General features: G+C 49.2%; 2 protein-coding genes across 2 annotated transcripts; both read right to left on the bottom strand.

Annotated features, from left to right (window-relative positions):
• Positions 1-5,308: 5,308 nt before the first annotated feature.
• LOC112896347 (ethylene-responsive transcription factor RAP2-13-like) lies at positions 5,309-6,984 on the bottom strand. Its single transcript, XM_025964288.1, has one exon. It carries the CDS (start codon positions 6,518-6,520, stop codon positions 5,654-5,656), a length of 867 nt encoding a protein of 288 aa, XP_025820073.1. The 5' UTR covers positions 6,521-6,984; the 3' UTR covers positions 5,309-5,653.
• Positions 6,985-10,447: 3,463 nt separating this feature from the next.
• On the bottom strand, positions 10,448-16,527 carry LOC112896346 (uncharacterized WD repeat-containing protein C2A9.03-like). The gene is made up of 10 exons (XM_025964287.1): positions 16,300-16,527; positions 15,932-16,119; positions 15,621-15,788; positions 13,505-13,591; positions 12,011-12,145; positions 11,811-11,915; positions 11,635-11,726; positions 11,449-11,554; positions 11,288-11,374; positions 10,448-11,201 (listed from the first exon to the last, which is right to left on the bottom strand). Exons 2-10 carry the CDS (start codon positions 16,070-16,072, stop codon positions 10,788-10,790), a joined length of 1,335 nt encoding a protein of 444 aa, XP_025820072.1. The 5' UTR covers positions 16,073-16,119; positions 16,300-16,527; the 3' UTR covers positions 10,448-10,787.
• Positions 16,528-16,908: the final 381 nt, after the last annotated feature.

Here is a 16,908-nt window from a genome sequence, read left to right as displayed (position 1 = left end):
AGTGGTGGGATGTCAAATTCTAAGCCAAATAGTCTAGTTTATTAAATAGATTTTTGCGGGTTATTTATCAAGTAGTTAATGGTTTTTTGTTAGAAATATAGGTTGGAAATTTTAGTTGCTAATTGGTTTTCCCTCATATAAAGAAATGTCCAAATTGGTTGGCAACTCGATAGAACGACCTTGTAACAGAGAGCAATAGGCCTCGGCATTTGAAAATTAAAGAGCACTCAGGAAACCTTCGATGTTATGTGTGCCCTAAATCATCTGATGAGAGGCTGACCTCCTACAAACAGTCATGGTGTGCCAGGAAGTACGATGAGGGCACCTCACAAGATGCAGATTAACGAAAAGTAGAAGCCATCATGGGTCAGCAGCAAAGCGCACAGTGCCGCACCTGCGCGCTGCCTAGCAAGCGGAACTGCACATCAGCTATCGAGAAAACTGTTCGGATATGTAGTGTGCCAAATGCAGATAGCTAGTTTTTTTTTTCGCCGTCGTGGTCGTTAGTTTATTTGCGGCAGGTCCTAGAAGATCGATCGTGAAGGCAAAAACATGCATGAAAGTTGCCATGGATGGATGGATGGATGGATAGAGAGATAAAAAGGTGGCAGTACTTTTGATCAACATTTCTTTTTTTTAAAAAAAAAGAACTTCTGATCAACATCTCAGTATGCAGATCAAGGCCCCAAAAGCAGCCACGCCACATGACTAGTACATGAATGATAGATCCTACACAAACTAACAGCGCCCATTCAGCATTCAGATGGGGGGAAAATGGTGGTGGGCTCTGGGCTGGTGGCGCTGGCGCTTTTTATCCGGGAAAGGCAAATGATCGGGAGATAAGAGGCGATAGGCAGATAGTATATAGAGATAAAAGTGCGATGACGATGGATTAGCACGAAAGGCAGGGGCACCTGCCGCCGCGCGGCCGGACGAGGATCCATCGGGCTGTGCCGACAAGCCGGCGTCCGTCCGTCGATGCCGGAGCCATCGCCCATCGGTTTCGTGTGACAGCTCCGGCCGGATACCTGAGCTGCATGTACTGGGTCTCTCTACCTGGAAAGGAAGGTGGAGAGCGTCAGCATTGCACTGGGCCTGGACCAGATGTCCGGCGGCCGTCCCCGTTGACCGGACGACGACACGGCGATCGGCCTAGAAAGTTGGCCTTGTACGTTTCGGCGCCAACATCAGAGAGATGGAGAGGAGGAAAGGCCGGCCGGTCGACAGAGGCCATGCGGCGGCCCATGAGGCCGAAGCCGTCCGAGTCCCGCCCGGGTCAAGCCCACGTGCCCGACGTGTGCAGCAGCGCGTGCTGCGCTGCGTCCGTGGCATCATCCGACGTCGCCGTCGCCGGCCGGAAGCGCCGGCCGCGGGCATCCATCCAGACTCGTCGCCCGGCGGCTAGTGCGCCCCCTGCCCGAAGCTTCCGCGGCCGCGCACCAGCCGCCCCCGCCCCCCCGCGCTCGCTCGTGCGGCGCCGCGGGCAGCTGCGGCTGCACCGGAACCGCCGGTCGCGACACGCGGACGCCGCCTCCCCGCCCGCGGTAGGAGTAGCAGGACGCGGTCCACACCACACCGCTTTCTTTTCCTCGGCCGCACGCGCGCCGCGCGGCCAGGTGGGTCGTTGTCGCCGTCCGCGCAGTCGGCCACACGGGGTTGGTCGGCGGCCGCAGAACCAGAAACCTCTTGCTCTCGGTGGTACGGTTCTTGGTGCCCCCGCTGTTGGCGTCGCGCATATTCCACCGCGCCGGCGCTGGCGGCGCGCGCCGGATCCCGCATCCCACCCGGTGCGGCCGGTGCCGAGTCGCCGGCACGCGTAAAAGTCGTAGGTCAAGGCAACAACACCATCTCCACCGATGCATGAATACATGCCACGACGTACGTCCGCTGATCGATCGACCGAAATTATCCTTCAGCTCTCAATCGATCAGAGATGCCGTTAGCGGCAAATTATTGTGATCACCCGGCATGAACTGATCACATTGGTCGGTCGGCCCGATAAGCCGGTGCTGAATTTGTGCTCATCCACCGCCATTGATCGCTGAACACCAAGACTGTAACTTGAGTGCCGGGAGGTTCGTCTTCTTCCCCGATGTGGTCATGTGGACAAGACCTGATCCGGTCTCCGATACCATCTTTGCCCTTCCTTTGCTTTCCACGCGCAGTGCTCGGCCATACATGAACGAGATTCTGTCCGAGAGCGCCCGTGGCAATAGATCCATCCTTCTTTTTTTTTGGTTCTTCACTTCTTAATTCTTTGTAACAGCACAAGGGAAAAGAAGATAAGATACTGCAAATCAATCAATGGCCACGCTCTGAAGACTACGCATGCATATTTTTTCTCTTTTTTCTTTCACTCCATCGACCACAAGGTTCTGTTCAGGCAAATCGCCAGATACTAAAGCTTGAACGTTTCCATGGGTTCTATTAAATATTTATGTTCCTCACGGTGAGATCTATTAAATATTTACGTTACTATGAGGAACATCTTCAAAACTAGATCAAACTTAACTATGTTTAAATGATATTTTTAGAACAAATATTTTTGTTCTTATCTCATTGCTAAAACATTTTAGTTTGTTCTTAGAGTATTTCTTCTTACTCGTAACAATATTTTTGGACTGTTGGTATTTGTTTTCAGAAATTACACTTTATTTTTGGGACACTTTTTTATTTTTAAATATTTTATTTTGTTTTTTATAGATTGCACGTACTTCTCAGTTCTCACTGAGGCACTGACACGTGGACCGTGAAGGAGTAGGTGGGCCGGCCTTTTGTGATTGCAGAACACCCAGACGCGCGCGCTAGCAATAGATCCCCAATAAAAGTATACATGCCTGGTGTATTTTTTTCCTAGGGTTAGAGTGTAATATTGGTAGTCTTAAAAATAACATTAACTGACCGAACAAAATAAAAAATGAATCTGTTAAATTCCATTTCATTGTCCGATTTGCCGGACCTTTCCCCACCTCTGCAAAACGACGAACCATCACGCAGGATTATCGGGGGCTCCTGTCTATCTTGTGGAAGGTGGCTAGTGTTTATATCTTTAAACCCACCATAAGCCCACTAAAATAGAAGCTCAGCCCATCAGTTCGACTGCCACAGGATTGACTAGCGCGCAGGCCGTTTTTTATGCAGGCCAGCAGGCTAACACGGATGACCATGCAGCAGGGCGCATGCTAGACCATGCATGCATGGAAAGCAGCGGGACGACAGGAGATTACAGCATGTAGGTGTAGGCTTTTGTTCCTTTTTTTTCTTTTTCCTCTCTAATGACCTTAAAACATAAGATATTGTGACTTTTCAATATTATATAGTGTTGATATTTTCAAATAAAAAGTTGAACTAGTATATTCAAAATGTGATAATATAGTCAGCATTTTGAAATACTAAATTCAACATTCTGTAGAAACTAGATCAACATTTTTTAGAAAAATGTTGAAGTAGTATATTCAAATGTTGAAATGGTACATCCAAAATGTTGGAATAGTATACTTCAAATATTGATTTTTTAAAAAATAAAAAAGTTATTCATATTGGATCTTATTTTGTTGCATTTATTCTAAGCAACAAGGTGGTTCAAACGGATTTAAAAATAGATCTTGGAAGAAAAATGCATTCGAAGTTTACAAATACCCATCCGACCTAGCCAACAGATGGTCGCCACCTGGCACTGCATGCTTCCCCGTAGCAGCAGCAGGCAGCCGCACGCGCACAGCCGCTCAACTTGCCCAATAGAAATCCGCCACGTGTCGGCGCGACGTGGAAGATTGTGTAGATTTTCCGGGATTATCGCAGCACCGACGATGGAGGCCCATAATAACTACTCCCCGCCAGCAATGGAATGGAAAAGGGCCCATGGGCCGTGCTGACCATTGCTGCGTCGGTTTCTGTCGCCGAACCTTGTTTTGGTAGCCGGAGCGGATGCATGCCCCTGTACTAGGTGGGAACTGGGAAGTGACCCGTGGCGTGGGGCACCCGGCGCCCGGAGCCGGATGCGATCGAGACGAGGCACCGTAACCTCCACCGAAGGGAGGTTCCCATTCCCCTCCCCACGTTCTGCTGAACGGAGCGACACATGCCAGGATTGTTCTGCCGGAGCGTGCCCGTGAGGCCGTGATCGTTCACCTTTCTCTGTAGCCGGCCGGAGGGGATCGCAGCGGCCGCGGCCCGAGCTGAGGCGCCCCCCCACGGATCACGAAAAATCGCGTTCGCGTGGCGTCGCCGTCTCCTGCGTGGTCATGAATGACGCTCCCGTCGGTGGCCTCTTGCGTCGTGATTGACGTGGGCCGGCAACCAACCAAATCCCGGGAGAATCCTGTGGGCCGATCCGCCACGCCCTCTTGGGCCCCCACCAACTCTCTACTATTACGATAGCGGAAAAAGACATTTTTACCTCCATGAACTACAGCTAAAACAAACATAAAAAAAAGTGAAAATACCTCCATGAACTACAGTTAGGGAGGTCATGTGTCCGGTAAAAGTCTAGACTCCGTTTTTATTGTTTAGGAAGGAAAGGCGGGTTCATCCTACGGAAGTAAGAAGGATTTTTTTCCTAAGATGGCTCAGTCAGCCCACTACCTGCGGACCGGCCTTCCTCAACCCATGGAGCTGCACAGAAGCCCAGTCCTCTGGGTGAGAGGATAGCAGATCGACTTGGTTACTGAATAGCCCAGTCTCGTGCATAGCCCACGGCCCAGCGAGTGGACCATAGCCCATAGCCCATTCCGTGCACGCAGGATCATGGGACCCCAGGATCATCCCTGACGAATGACGATGGCTCGCCGCTTGCCGCTTGGAGCCGGGCAGCGGGGGACAACGCGACGTGCGCTCCATGCCTCCATTGCTCTCCGTCCTCAACTCGACAAGACGCTTCGGGAATGGCCGGGGATGGAACCGCCGTGAGCCACGCTGCTGACGCCGACGAAACCGGGATGGCCTCTGCTTGCCGCTCGATCCACCTCTCGTCTCGACTCCGGATGCTAGCGCCTCTCTTTGCACAGCACACACACACACTACTGACAGAGTGACAGTAGGTCCCTCTGCTCGTTCGCCATTGCTGTACGCACTGCGACGACTAGCCTACCGGTGCTCATCATCCGGGGTTGCAAACTGCAGTTGGCATCAGGATGAGCAGATAGATGTTCTTGGGCCGGGTTGGACGACCAAGCACATGTTTTTGAGCGCGTTCCTCTCACACGCTTACACAGCCTTGTAACATTGCCGGCAGTCACTGAATACCGTGCACCGCTAGTCTACTCATCGAGAGAGAACGCAGACAACAGATCAAACAGCACTACTGATGAACCAAATTAGCGCTATCAATCCGAGAGTCACAGCACCATGGAGTAAGCATTACAACTCAGGACAACAGTTGGTTACACCCTAAAGATCCAATTTTTTACAGACAGACCAGTACACCAATGCTGTGCACCCACTAACATTTTACAGCAACATCCGGAGCTGGACGCCGGTCACAAAAACGCCGGCGGCGAGGTCCGGGGACCAACAAAACAGGAACAACGGAAGCCTACTCACTACACAGGGGCCTCGCCGTGCAGATTGCTTAAAACCTCATCTGCACCGGCCGGCCATGGCGGATGACGAAGCTACTAAATTACAATCACTGGCTGATCAATCAAGGAAACTGCTAGTTGGCGAGCAGGGCGTCCCAGTCGATCTCGTAGGACGGGTACTTGCGAAGCACGAAGCTCTCGGCCTCGTCCCACGGCACCTCGCTGAAGTTCAGCTGCCCCATCTCCGCCAGCGGCTGCTGCGCCGTCGGCGCCGCCGGCGGCGGCGGCGGCGGGGAGGAGGACATCTCGTCGTCCGACCCGGACCCCGAGGCCTCGTCGGAGGAGCTGTTGCTCTGGGACCCCGCCTCCGCCTCCGCGACGGGCGCGTTGATGGGCGTGGCCCTGCTCTTGGCCCTGCCGCCCTTGGACGACGACGACGCGGCGGCGATGGTGGCGCAGATGGCCTGCAGCTTGGCGTCCACGGCCGGGTCCAGCGGCGCCCTGGAGGCCGCGTTGTCGGGGAAGTTGAGCCGCGCCGCGTCCCCTCGGAGGCGGTACGCCGCCTGGTCGTAGGCCAGCGCGGCCTCCTCGGCGGTGTCGAAGGTGCCCAGCCACAGCCGGGTGCGGTTGCGGGGGAGCCGGATCTCGGCGACCCACTTGCCCCAGTGGCGCTGCCGCACGCCGCGGTACAGCTTCTGCGGGCGCTGCGCCGGCGGCACGGGGACCGCGGGCTTCATGGGCTGCGCCCGCGGCCCGAGGCCCGGGTTCCTCTGCAGGTGGAGCTGGGCCTGGATGAACTGCATCTGGGCCGGGCTGAGGTGGGTCGCCGGCGGATGGGCCGGGTAGCTGAGCCCGTGGGCCCCGGCGGGGAACGGCGGCGGCGGCGGGAAGGCGGTGGCCGGCGGCATGACCAGAGGGGATGGAGCATCCTCTTGCATGACGGACTCCATCGCTCGCATCAAATCCTCGCCGGGTCCCGGAAGATTTATAGCAGCGGCCATCGAAGAAGAATCTACTTGGGTTGGATTTTTTTTGGCTTTTTCTTTGGAGGGAAAAAGAAAGAATAAATAGCCTTGTTCTTAGCTAAAATCAAAGAACAGGCAGAACAGGTATGGTTGCTCTACACAGATCTACCTAGTAATGAACAGTGGAGCACAAAGAGGTGTGGAAAAAGAACCTCTCTTTGCTAACTACAAACTATTCCACAGAAAAAGGGGAAAAGATCAGAGACCAGAAACTAAAAAGGCTCTGGATCTCGGCTACGGAGACCAAGAAGAAGAACAAATCGGTTTACCTGGAGGACGCAAGGAGTCGCTCAGAGCTAAACCTACCTCACTCAGACCTCGCCGGAGATGCTGTGTGTGGGCGATTAGGGCTCTGGATTGGGGTTGCGGCGGCGGCGGTGGCGTTGTGGAAGAAGAGATGGCTTGGTGGTGTTTGGGTTGAGGAGCTCAGGGAAGCACCACGGCTGCTCTTTTATAGCCAGCCACCACCTCCTCGTAACCTTATCGACCAGCTCGCTAACCACTCTCCTAATCGCGCTTTTCGCCGGGAAGCTCCACCCGCGAAGCTTCGCCCCTCTCACTGCCAGGTGGGCCCGGACCCACACGGAGGATCCGCAGAGCGGCGGGTCTTGGCGACGGGTGTGTATGCGTGACAGGTCGCGGAGCCACTGCCGTGGCGCCACGTGTGCGGTTCCGACGGCACGTGTCGGGTGGGCAACTGGCAGGTGGCGGTCAGGAGGTACGTGGCGGTCACCCGTTGGGCACCGTGGCTGTCCGCTGGAACGACGCGACCGGCTGGCTGCGGCGGTAGCCGCGGGGCGCGTGTGTTGGCGAGCGGGCAAGCGCCGGTGATTAGTTTTTTATTTTTTTTGTTTGATTGTTTCCTTTTTGTTTTGCTTTTCTTTTTTTGATGGATGATGGATCGGTGATTTGTTTGTTGCAGCTTTTACGACGACCCGGTCGTAAAGCCTCTCGTGTGCTTTTTTCGGCTAGCTTTCAGCCTCAAGAAGATTTCTACACTTTTCCGCCGAGTACAGCCAGCCGAGTGTGTTTTCTTTCCCTTCCTTTCCTCACGAGGGTGCGTTTCCGGTTACCCTTTCCAGCGTTTGTACTGTACGCAACCTTGGAATTTTTTAAATTCTAAAATATAGATTCCATACAAAGCAAGAGCAATGTTATCAGGTTAGAGCATCTTCAGTGGTCTTCGTCTCAACATTTCACCCCCAACTCCTCTCAACTAAAGAGAGAATTTCTACGCTGCCAGTACGTTAGTTGTATTGAGATAAGATTACTGGGAATTGTGAAAGCATCTTCCCTAATAATATATAAAAAGTTATATTAGGATATTCCAATACTAGCTTATTGGCAAACTGCTGAGATTCTCCTCCAAAACTCCCACCCGGCTGCTTAACAAGGCATATGCGTTTTGGAAAAACTTCATAGGAATAATTTCACATTTAATCCCTCCCATTGTATTGTGTCGATTGTTACAAAATAAATATCATTATAATGTAAATACCTTTTTAAGCCCTGAACCTGGTGAATAGTATTTGTGCACTAAACTCGCACGACTTTGTTGTCTCAATGCTGGTCAGAATCATTTTATATGTGTGTTTATGTGTTTGTAGGTGCACCAACTTTTCTAAGACCACTTAATCGTTATTAGGCGTTTCAAAAAAAAAAGAAAATCGTTGGGGATATCTACTAAGTGAGATTAGCCGTCTAGGAAGTTATGTGTGCCTAAAAGAAATGTTGAAAGAATACTAAATGTACGTTTTTAATGGTTTTCTTGTCACAATTACAAGAAAAGTAGCTTGCGCCGAGTCAAATCTCCCCCTCCCCCACATGATTGTCCAACGCACGTACAACTCATAGCTTAAGTCAGAATAATCTACCGGGAGATTTGTTTTTCAGGACTACCAACCTGGACAACTCACTGTTTCGAGGTGTGTATCTGTAAGTTCAGTGGTGTTGGTTATAGGGTTTCGTTGGCCTTAACGAACTCTGCTTTTTTTTTAAGAAAAATACTTGAGTGCTCGTTTTGTTGAAACGAATCTAAGTACAGAAAGGAAAGCAAATAAGAAGCATGGGTTCGGTGATGGTTCGCTTTAAATCTTTGATAAAATAAAATTCTCATATCGCCTTGCAAAAGGCGCCTCAACCATGATCAAATTCGTTCACACGACGATGCCCCCCCCATAAAAGAAAATACATGCTCAGCTCGGCATCTCGTCCTTGTTCCAAAAATACCATATCTTCCTTTGTGATCTGGGAAAAGAAAACAATATCCTCCATTTCAATTATTCCCTTGCATGGGGAAACAAGCAGTGTGACTGTGTGCACTACTCCCCCATGCTGGTTCCCTCGCCCTGATGCGGAGCCTTCGCGGGTGGAGCGTTGCCGGAAAGCTACGTGCGGTTTCACTGGTTTGTGTAGTGGTATAGCCAGGACCACGGCGTGGACCAGGCATGGATCTCCATGCATGCACAATGGATCGAAGACCATGCATGTGGGTATGCATCCCACTCACCAAACTGATGAGCACCGGTGAACGGTCCATCCCCGTTTCTCGTACCCCACGAAAGGAAATGTCGATGCACGTTTTCACATTGTCCTCTACAAGGGGGAAAAAAAACTTCTTTACATGTGGGTTCCATTACAGTTCCCGTCACCCGTACAAACTTTACCTGGTGAGGTTTTTTGTAAAAAAAGATCGATTTTTGTAGACTTCTGGATGTGTTTTGACGAAGTTTCTAAGTTTACAGTGAGGCAATGACGCTTATCTAGTTTTGATCACCGGATATCATACGCCCCTTTGAGCTGAAGAAATGGATCGGAGTGTGCAGCTTCAGTTGCTGCTGCGTGTAGCTTGGCTGCGTGCGTTCAGGAAGTGCCTGGGCGCAGCTCAGGCCCTAAAACGGCGGCTTCATTCGCGTGCACCTCCGGCTGCGGTTCCGGTCCTTCCGAACAAGTATTCCGATCAAACACCGGGCCAGCAGCAGCTATGGCGGCCTAGGGCTACCTGCTTGCTGCCGCACCTTCGTTCCTGCTGCAAAAAATTGGTTGGGCGTTGGGAATCTTGGCGAGGGCTTCACTCCACGGCCGCGGCTGGCCATGTGACGCGAGCAACTGCCGCCGCCTTGGCTCTGCAGCTACCAGAGAGATGCAAGCACATGCCATGCCAGGACCCTGTCTGTCTCCTCTGCAGCTCCCGAGCGCAACGTCCTCCTCCGTTCAGTTCAGTTTTTTTTTTTAAAAAAAAAAAGAGTTCAGTTCAGTTTGAAGGCCGCATCCGGTGAAGCTCGCATCGCAATCGCATGCACGAAGCACATTAGTCTAGTGCCAAGATTCGCGCATCTCTAGGCAGGTGCATGAACCAACCAGCCGCAGCAGGGAGCTGGGGCTCGATTGGAGGGGAGGGGAGGGGAGAGGAGAGGAGGGGGAAAATTTATGGGGTTCGAGGTCTCGGATTCTCTGTTGTCCCCGAGCCGCTCTCTGGGCCTTCGTCTGCTACGACGCTAATCTTTATTTGGCGTCGGGTTTGTCGTTGATCGATCAGAACAGTGCTGGGCAAATTAGTTAATAACGTTGGTTAAGAAGCGGGTTCATGCACATGCGCCCACAGATGCCCTCCTACGCCCGCCGAGACGCGAGATTCCTTGGTACCGAGATAGTTTAGGGATGGACAGCCAGGAATGGTGTGCCGTTCCTGCAGAAATTGTTGCCGCCTGCTTTGCACATTACCTCTTCTTCAATTGAATACCACGCAAAAAAAATTTGGAAAAAAAAAGTCTTGATCGCAAGGAGGGGACTTTGCAGTCTTGCAGAGCTCCCAACTTGAACATGAAAAATAAGAAGGAATATAGAAACATGAAAAAATAAAAAGGAAAATAGACTACACTTCGCATGCTCCACCATGTTAAATTCGGACGGTGAATGCGGAGATGATCAAACTCCAGATAGAACTATATGTACATTGATTCAGTAGTGTAACAACAAAGAGAGGCTATACATTATGCTACCGCCATCAGTTCCCTGGGGACGAACGGCAAACCAAGATTACTACCAACAATGAAACAAAACCCCCCCAGAATTTTATACACTTTCAGATAAGAAGCCCGCCCGGCGCTGCAGCTAAAAAACTAAAAGCAGCAAACGCTTCCATGAAATCTTCCTCTACAGGACATGCACCTCTCGCAGCGCGCAGCGCGACAAAAGCATCCGCCAGCTGCGAAACCAAAGTATGCTCAACGAGTGGTCGGTATCACCACAAGGAGTTCAAGTAATGATGTTGGTGCCTCTTGGTGAACTCGATCAGGCCACCGTACGTCTGGTCAGCGAGGCCAACATAGAAGGCCTCGGTGTCCGGGCTGAACGACAAACCACCAATCTCGCCGAACAGGTCAATCTCGTGAGATTTGCCATAGTCCGAATAGGAGTCGTATATGTGGACGAAATCCACGGGCTCGGCAGTTGCCAGGAACCTCCCGTCCAAAGAGAACTTGACACAACGTATCGAGCCCATCCTTCCGCCAAGCACAGCTACCGACTGTGATAGGTTTCTTATGTCCCACAGCCTGCATGTAGTGTCTTGACTCCCGGTGGCCACAATGTTGCCGTCTGGATGCCAGGCTGACGCAAATGAATAATCCAAGTGGCCCCTAAGAGAACCAATTGCCTAAAGGAATGTAGCTTGAATGTTAGCATCAACCAGATACTGATAACCTGCAAATTTAGTAGGCGACAGATACACATGAAAGTTACCTTGCCACACTTAGGATCCACTACCAAGCCATCCTCATGATCTCCAAGGACAGCAAAGAGTTTACCATTTGGGCTCACAGAAACACTCTGTTGGAGAAGAAAAATTAAGACAGACAAGAGGATAAAACTTACAGGACATAAACAAGCTAGGGCTTACTTACATTCACGGACCAAGGGAAGACATAGTGCTTGAGGAGGTCAAAATACTCGGTGTCGAAAATCCTGATGGAGCAGTCATTATTAGCAGCCACCAACCTTCTAGATCCGCTGAAATATCATTTTGCAAACAAATCGTTAGCTCAAGTCTACAATAACCAGATACCGACTCAGAATGCATCAAATCTTACCTGGGATCCTGATAGATCTCTAAAGAGTTAGTGATAGCATTTTCATCATCTGTAACCCTCGTGCTGAAAACAACTCCATCATCATCCAGGCGCTAATAAAAAACCCAAAAGAATGTCACATGTCATGCCATGAGTTACTAGACCAAAGACAAGAGAATATTGTGCAGTAGAAATACCTTGCATATAACCTCTCCCTGGAAGCCACCAACTACCAATAAATTACTATCCACAGCCATTGTTGTGACCTGAACCATTGCAACTGACTGCGAACCATGCCCTCTCTGTGCAGGGAAAAAAATGGCACCTTAGAAAAAAAACAAAGGAGGATACGAACCTACTCATAAATCGGAAGGTCAGAACATGTTCAAAGTTATACCTGTTTTGGAATGATGCAATCATCCGCATTGATCAGCTCAGTGCTTAACTGGTCCAGGGAGGACCAGTGTGTCACTGATTGGTCATGCATTGTATAAACATCATGCTTGGTTGTTGCCCATACCAGGTTCCTCAGCTGTAAAGCAACATTAATCAAAAAAATATTAACAGGTAATATGTGGATTTGATCTTTGAACTTTATGTACACAAAACTCGAATAGCATACAGTTCTCCTCACCAAGGGAACAGAATGTCCTTTATGTGCAAGTGTAGTAAACGGATTGGCTAAGAATTAGTAAAGACCATACAGAAAGCAAAAGTCTCGTAACCATTGAAGATATTGTTCCCATAAGATGCTTTATCCTTGCATGCAAGGAGGCAATTTCTTGGTTACAGTATGTTGGAAACAGTTTATTAATGAGCACATGACATGTGCATGCAAGTTCCTGGGTATTTGATAAGAACTTGAACTCTTAGTATCTCATCAATTATGGAAGCTTCTCAGGTCTCAAACAAATTTCATAAAATTAGTTTCAGGACAGATCAAAGAAAACCTTGTCTGGATGCTCCTAATTAACACGAGGATTACCTGTAATGAATTTTGTGGACTAAATTATGGTTTTAGCAAAAGTAAGAAAAATTCCCCAACAGAACAAGTTCAACAAATTAATTCTCTTTTCATGTACTTCACTAATCCGGTCATAACCTAAAATAATGGGTCTACGGAAAAATTATTGCAACTAATATCATATTTGTTAATTGAGGTTGGCAGCTTTAAATCTAGTTTCATGAAAGCTATTTCAACTATTTATGAGATTGGAACCACACAATTCTCTTCGCTTTCCATCTATGTCATTCTGAAATCACAATCAAGAGCAAGAACCATAATAAAATCCTGTTTCAAAGATGATAGTGCTAGTCTGCTAGAGAGTTTGTTTCACTTTCTTTACAATGCAAAGTGCGATACGGTACAGCAAATTGTGGCCAATATAGTAAAAGCTATATGTACTGAAAAAAAAATTGTGCGACAGCTAATGATGCCAGCCCTGTATATTTGGCAACATCAGATCTGCAAAGAGCAATTTGCTACACAAACTTTTTTTTCTTCAAGTCCTACTCTACCTTGGTCAGTACGTGAAGAAGAACCAGAACAACTTATTTACTTGCTTAAAGACCTAGCCGTTCAATCTGTGTATAACCTGATGAATATTTGAGTATTGCTATGTTGCGTTTGCTTATGAGGAATGGATTGGGCCTATAATCAATTCATCAACTTCTTCTCCAGTTTTGGGATCACCAAAACTAAAAATAACAAACTGAGGTCAAGCAAGAAACATGAGCCTCCTGAGGACACTTATCCACAGGATAACCTCCTGATGGACCAAGTTTCCATGGACAAACCATTCCTCAAACAAAAGAGATACATAAACAACATTCTTGATGATAACTTTGCTCAAAATGTTGTACTGTAATGCTGAACAGAGGAAAATCAGACCTGAAAATGTACAATAGATGGCCGAGCACGCCTTGTGTTGTAGTGGAAATCATAGTAAGGGCTATCCTTCTCCACTTGTTTGCACTCCTGGAAATCATAAACAAAAAAAGAAGTATGAGGAGCTCGACAAGTTACAATCAATAATAAAGACTGGATAGAGTCGCAAGATTGAATGCCAGTGAGATAGTATGCATAACTTTCAGCGTAAATTATTTGGATTGAACAGATGAAACCTAGAATATTAATTCCATCACCATGTGACTACTAGTTGTTAATCAACCACAAGATCAAGGTAAACAGTATAGTAAGTTAATAACCAGGAGCCAGTGTATGTGTTTCCATCCAATGATCCAGGGTAAGCTGTCTCTTAGTCTCTACCATGGTACCACCAAACCAATTTTTATTTACAATATTCTGAACAGTATGCAAAACCAGAAGTCCTAGTAACTGAAAAGTTGGGAACTATGACAACAAAATTTATACAGGTCAGGTTCAAAATGCAAATTTCAACACCAAGATTCGGCTGCATGTATACTTGTGATGAGAAGGAAAGCAGATAAACAAGAGAACAAGGAATTTCAAAAACAAAGTTATAATGGCCAGAGCAGCTCTCATGTAATCATGAGTAATTCCTATGCTAGATTCCTCTCCATAGCCCAAACAAATGACAGACTGGCAGTGCTCCTAGTTGATTCACAATGTTCACAACAAGAAAATTGGGATTACTGTCTTTTGACATATGCAAAATAGTATATTCAACTTAAAACTCTAACCCATTATCATGAAATAAAATAGATGGTGAATGGTACTGCAGTGAAGATCCAATTCTTCTAGTTACTACTCCTTTTGCCTTCTTGAAATTGTGTTTGATTACATGAATGTCAAAAAGGGATTGGTACTCCTTCCCTGTTTTGGCATTCACAGACTCCATACTAGTTAGTAAGTGGTTAATAGCTACTCGAGGCTGGCGTGCCAAGCAGATAATGCTTCGGAATGAAGTGTAACTGATAATCTTTGACATCTTATTTGCATTTTTGGGTCGTGACATATTCCCCACCAAACAGGTTCACACTATCTCAACCCATAGATTTTGGATCATAACATATGCCCCACCAAACCACCATCATATATGAAAAGCATAACACCCATCCCCATCGATGAGCTGCATGAGCACATGCACCCAACCAAACCTACCTTACCTAAAGTTCATCCATGCCTTCTGCTGCCCACCAAAAATAAAATCCTAAAACTGCAAAAGAACATTCGGGCCTCGCGAAGCATGACAATCATCTCCATAAACTAGCAATGAATGTCAGTGTTTTCACATGATTTGAGACATGAGATCAGCAGCTTATTTAGTGTTATGTCGTGGTTGTTAGCATGTTTTCATGAACTTCTAGCAGATTTCAAAGAAATAACAAAGCACATTCTGCATAACTACTGGGCAGATATTCTTATTCCCGGAACATCCACAGCAAGCAACCACAAAGAGACAGATATACCATCTGACATCGTGTCATTCTTCCTAATTTGGTGATCTTTCTATACTCTTTTGTGCTCAACTATAAACGTGTGTTCTATCACATGTAGCAAAGCAGTGCATGAAAGGGGCCGCAATGTCATATCTATCTCATATTCTCATTCCACATACGGAAATGGATGTTACTGACACTTCTCGATGTGACTCGATGTGGTGTTAAATGTGATGTTGGGAAGAGCATTAGTTAATGAAAAATATATCACTAACAATTAAATGCAATTCAATATTTAGGTTAGATGTTGATACAAATTTACGTGCATCATGTGTTTAATTCGTAACTTCAGCTTGTGAATTACATGAAAGGACAACACAAGCAACACAAGTGTGGTATAGGAGAACCTTGATGCCCCTACAACTTGAAATGTTTGCAGAGTAAAACCAAACACATAGTCGAAAGAATCGCACACTATATAACCTCATCTCTAACATGATGTTCATGCGCGTTATATTTGTACCACTGCGCCATGTTTGCGTTATGTATCATCGAATTCAGCATTCTACCATTTGTATTGAAATCCACCGTAATTTTAGTCAGGCATTGATCTTGAAAGTACAAAACAGATAAGTGCGTAATACCTGCAAAGCATCCTCCCGGGCGTAACTTAGGTTCTGGTAATTCCTGTAGTTCTTCATCTTCATCTCCCGGTACTGATCCCTCCCGAAGAGCATCTTCTCCCACGGGATCCCCTGCATGTCCTTCCCGGCAGCGACGTCCGCCGCGGACACATCCGGCAGCATGTTCTCCTGCCAGAAAAAAAAAACAAAACGACAGCAACAACAAAAATAAGAATTCCACCTAACAGAAACAACGAAACCGCGATCCCCCTAAAAAATTTGGACCGCACGCGCAAGCAACCAATTCGAGAGCGTGAGGGCGCCCGGCGTACGTGGTCGTAGTTGACGAGGCTGGCGAAGAGCTCGTTCTGGTTGGCGTCGCCGAAGGCGTTGTTCTCCCCCTGGTCCTCCATGAGCTCCTGGATGCTCTGGAGGATGAACTCGAGGTTGTCCTCCAGCTCGAACTCGTCCATCCCCTCCGGCTCCTCGCCCCGACCACTCCGGTCCGAGTCGCACCAACCTGCGAGACGGAAACCACCCGGCGTGAGCGCGGATTTCGCCTCTTGCCCTAACCAGCAACCGCCCCCCGAAAGGAAAAAGAAAATCCCCCTGAGAAAAGCGCGCGGAATCGGGAGCGGGGGGGGGGGGGGGGGGGGGCGCGGAGACCGAGCGAATCTGGCCCGAATTGCGGAGAACTCACCTCGATCGAGCGGGATCCAGGGGCGGATTGGGGCGGGCGGGTGAATGCCCCCGGGGGATTGGGGAATTGTGCTTTCTTTTTCTGGTGGGGGCGCGCGCGCGCTGGCGAGAGCGCAGCACGGGGGAATGGAGGCGGCGGCAGGTGAGGCGAGGCGAGGCGACGCGGGGAAGCAGAGGAGGAGGGGAGGGGGCCACAGGCGCCGGGGCGAGGCGAGCCAATCAACGCCTGGGCGTGGAGCGCGTGACGGGTCTTGTATGCGGGGGCGGCGGGTGGATGCGAGCGCGCCGCCGACCGGGCCGGGGCGTGGGGGCGGGCCCCGCGCGCCAGTGGCTGTCGGTTGCGCTTGCGCGGGGCGGTGGTGCCGGTGCCGTACGGGGTAAGGATCCGGTGCGAGGCGCGGCGCGGCGGTTCGACGTCTCTGGCCTCTGGGTCGGGCGGGGCGAGACGGCCGGCCACGCGGACCGGTCGACGGGTCACGCGGGGGCCCTATCGCTGGTGACGTGGCGGCTAAGGATTCCGGGTTGTTCCGCCTGGTTTTGGAAAGCGGCAGGTGAAGAACCGTGGCGGGCTTGCGGTGGATCGGGACCTCGGGGGGCGGTACACCGTACA

The sequence above is a fragment of the Panicum hallii genome, chromosome 6 (assembly GCF_002211085.1).
Source record: "Panicum hallii strain FIL2 chromosome 6, PHallii_v3.1, whole genome shotgun sequence".
Taxonomy (NCBI): Eukaryota; Viridiplantae; Streptophyta; class Magnoliopsida; order Poales; family Poaceae; genus Panicum; species Panicum hallii.
Note: the sequence above shows the minus strand (reverse complement) of the source record. Positions and strands in the feature narration are given on the sequence as shown.

Coding starts and splice junctions, on each gene's coding strand:
- LOC112896346 (XM_025964287.1), bottom strand. CDS start 16,072: ATGGACGAGTTCGAGCTGGAGGACAACCTCGAGTTCATCCTCCAGAGC. Junction 13,592..15,620: donor CCCGGGAGGATGCTTTGCAG/GTATTACGCACT, acceptor TATGATTTCCAG/GAGTGCAAACAAGTGGAGAA. Junction 11,727..11,810: donor AGGGAGAGGTTATATGCAAG/GTATTTCTACTG, acceptor GTTTTTTATTAG/CGCCTGGATGATGATGGAGT.
- LOC112896347 (XM_025964288.1), bottom strand. CDS start 6,520: ATGGCCGCTGCTATAAATCTTCCGGGACCCGGCGAGGATTTGATGCGA.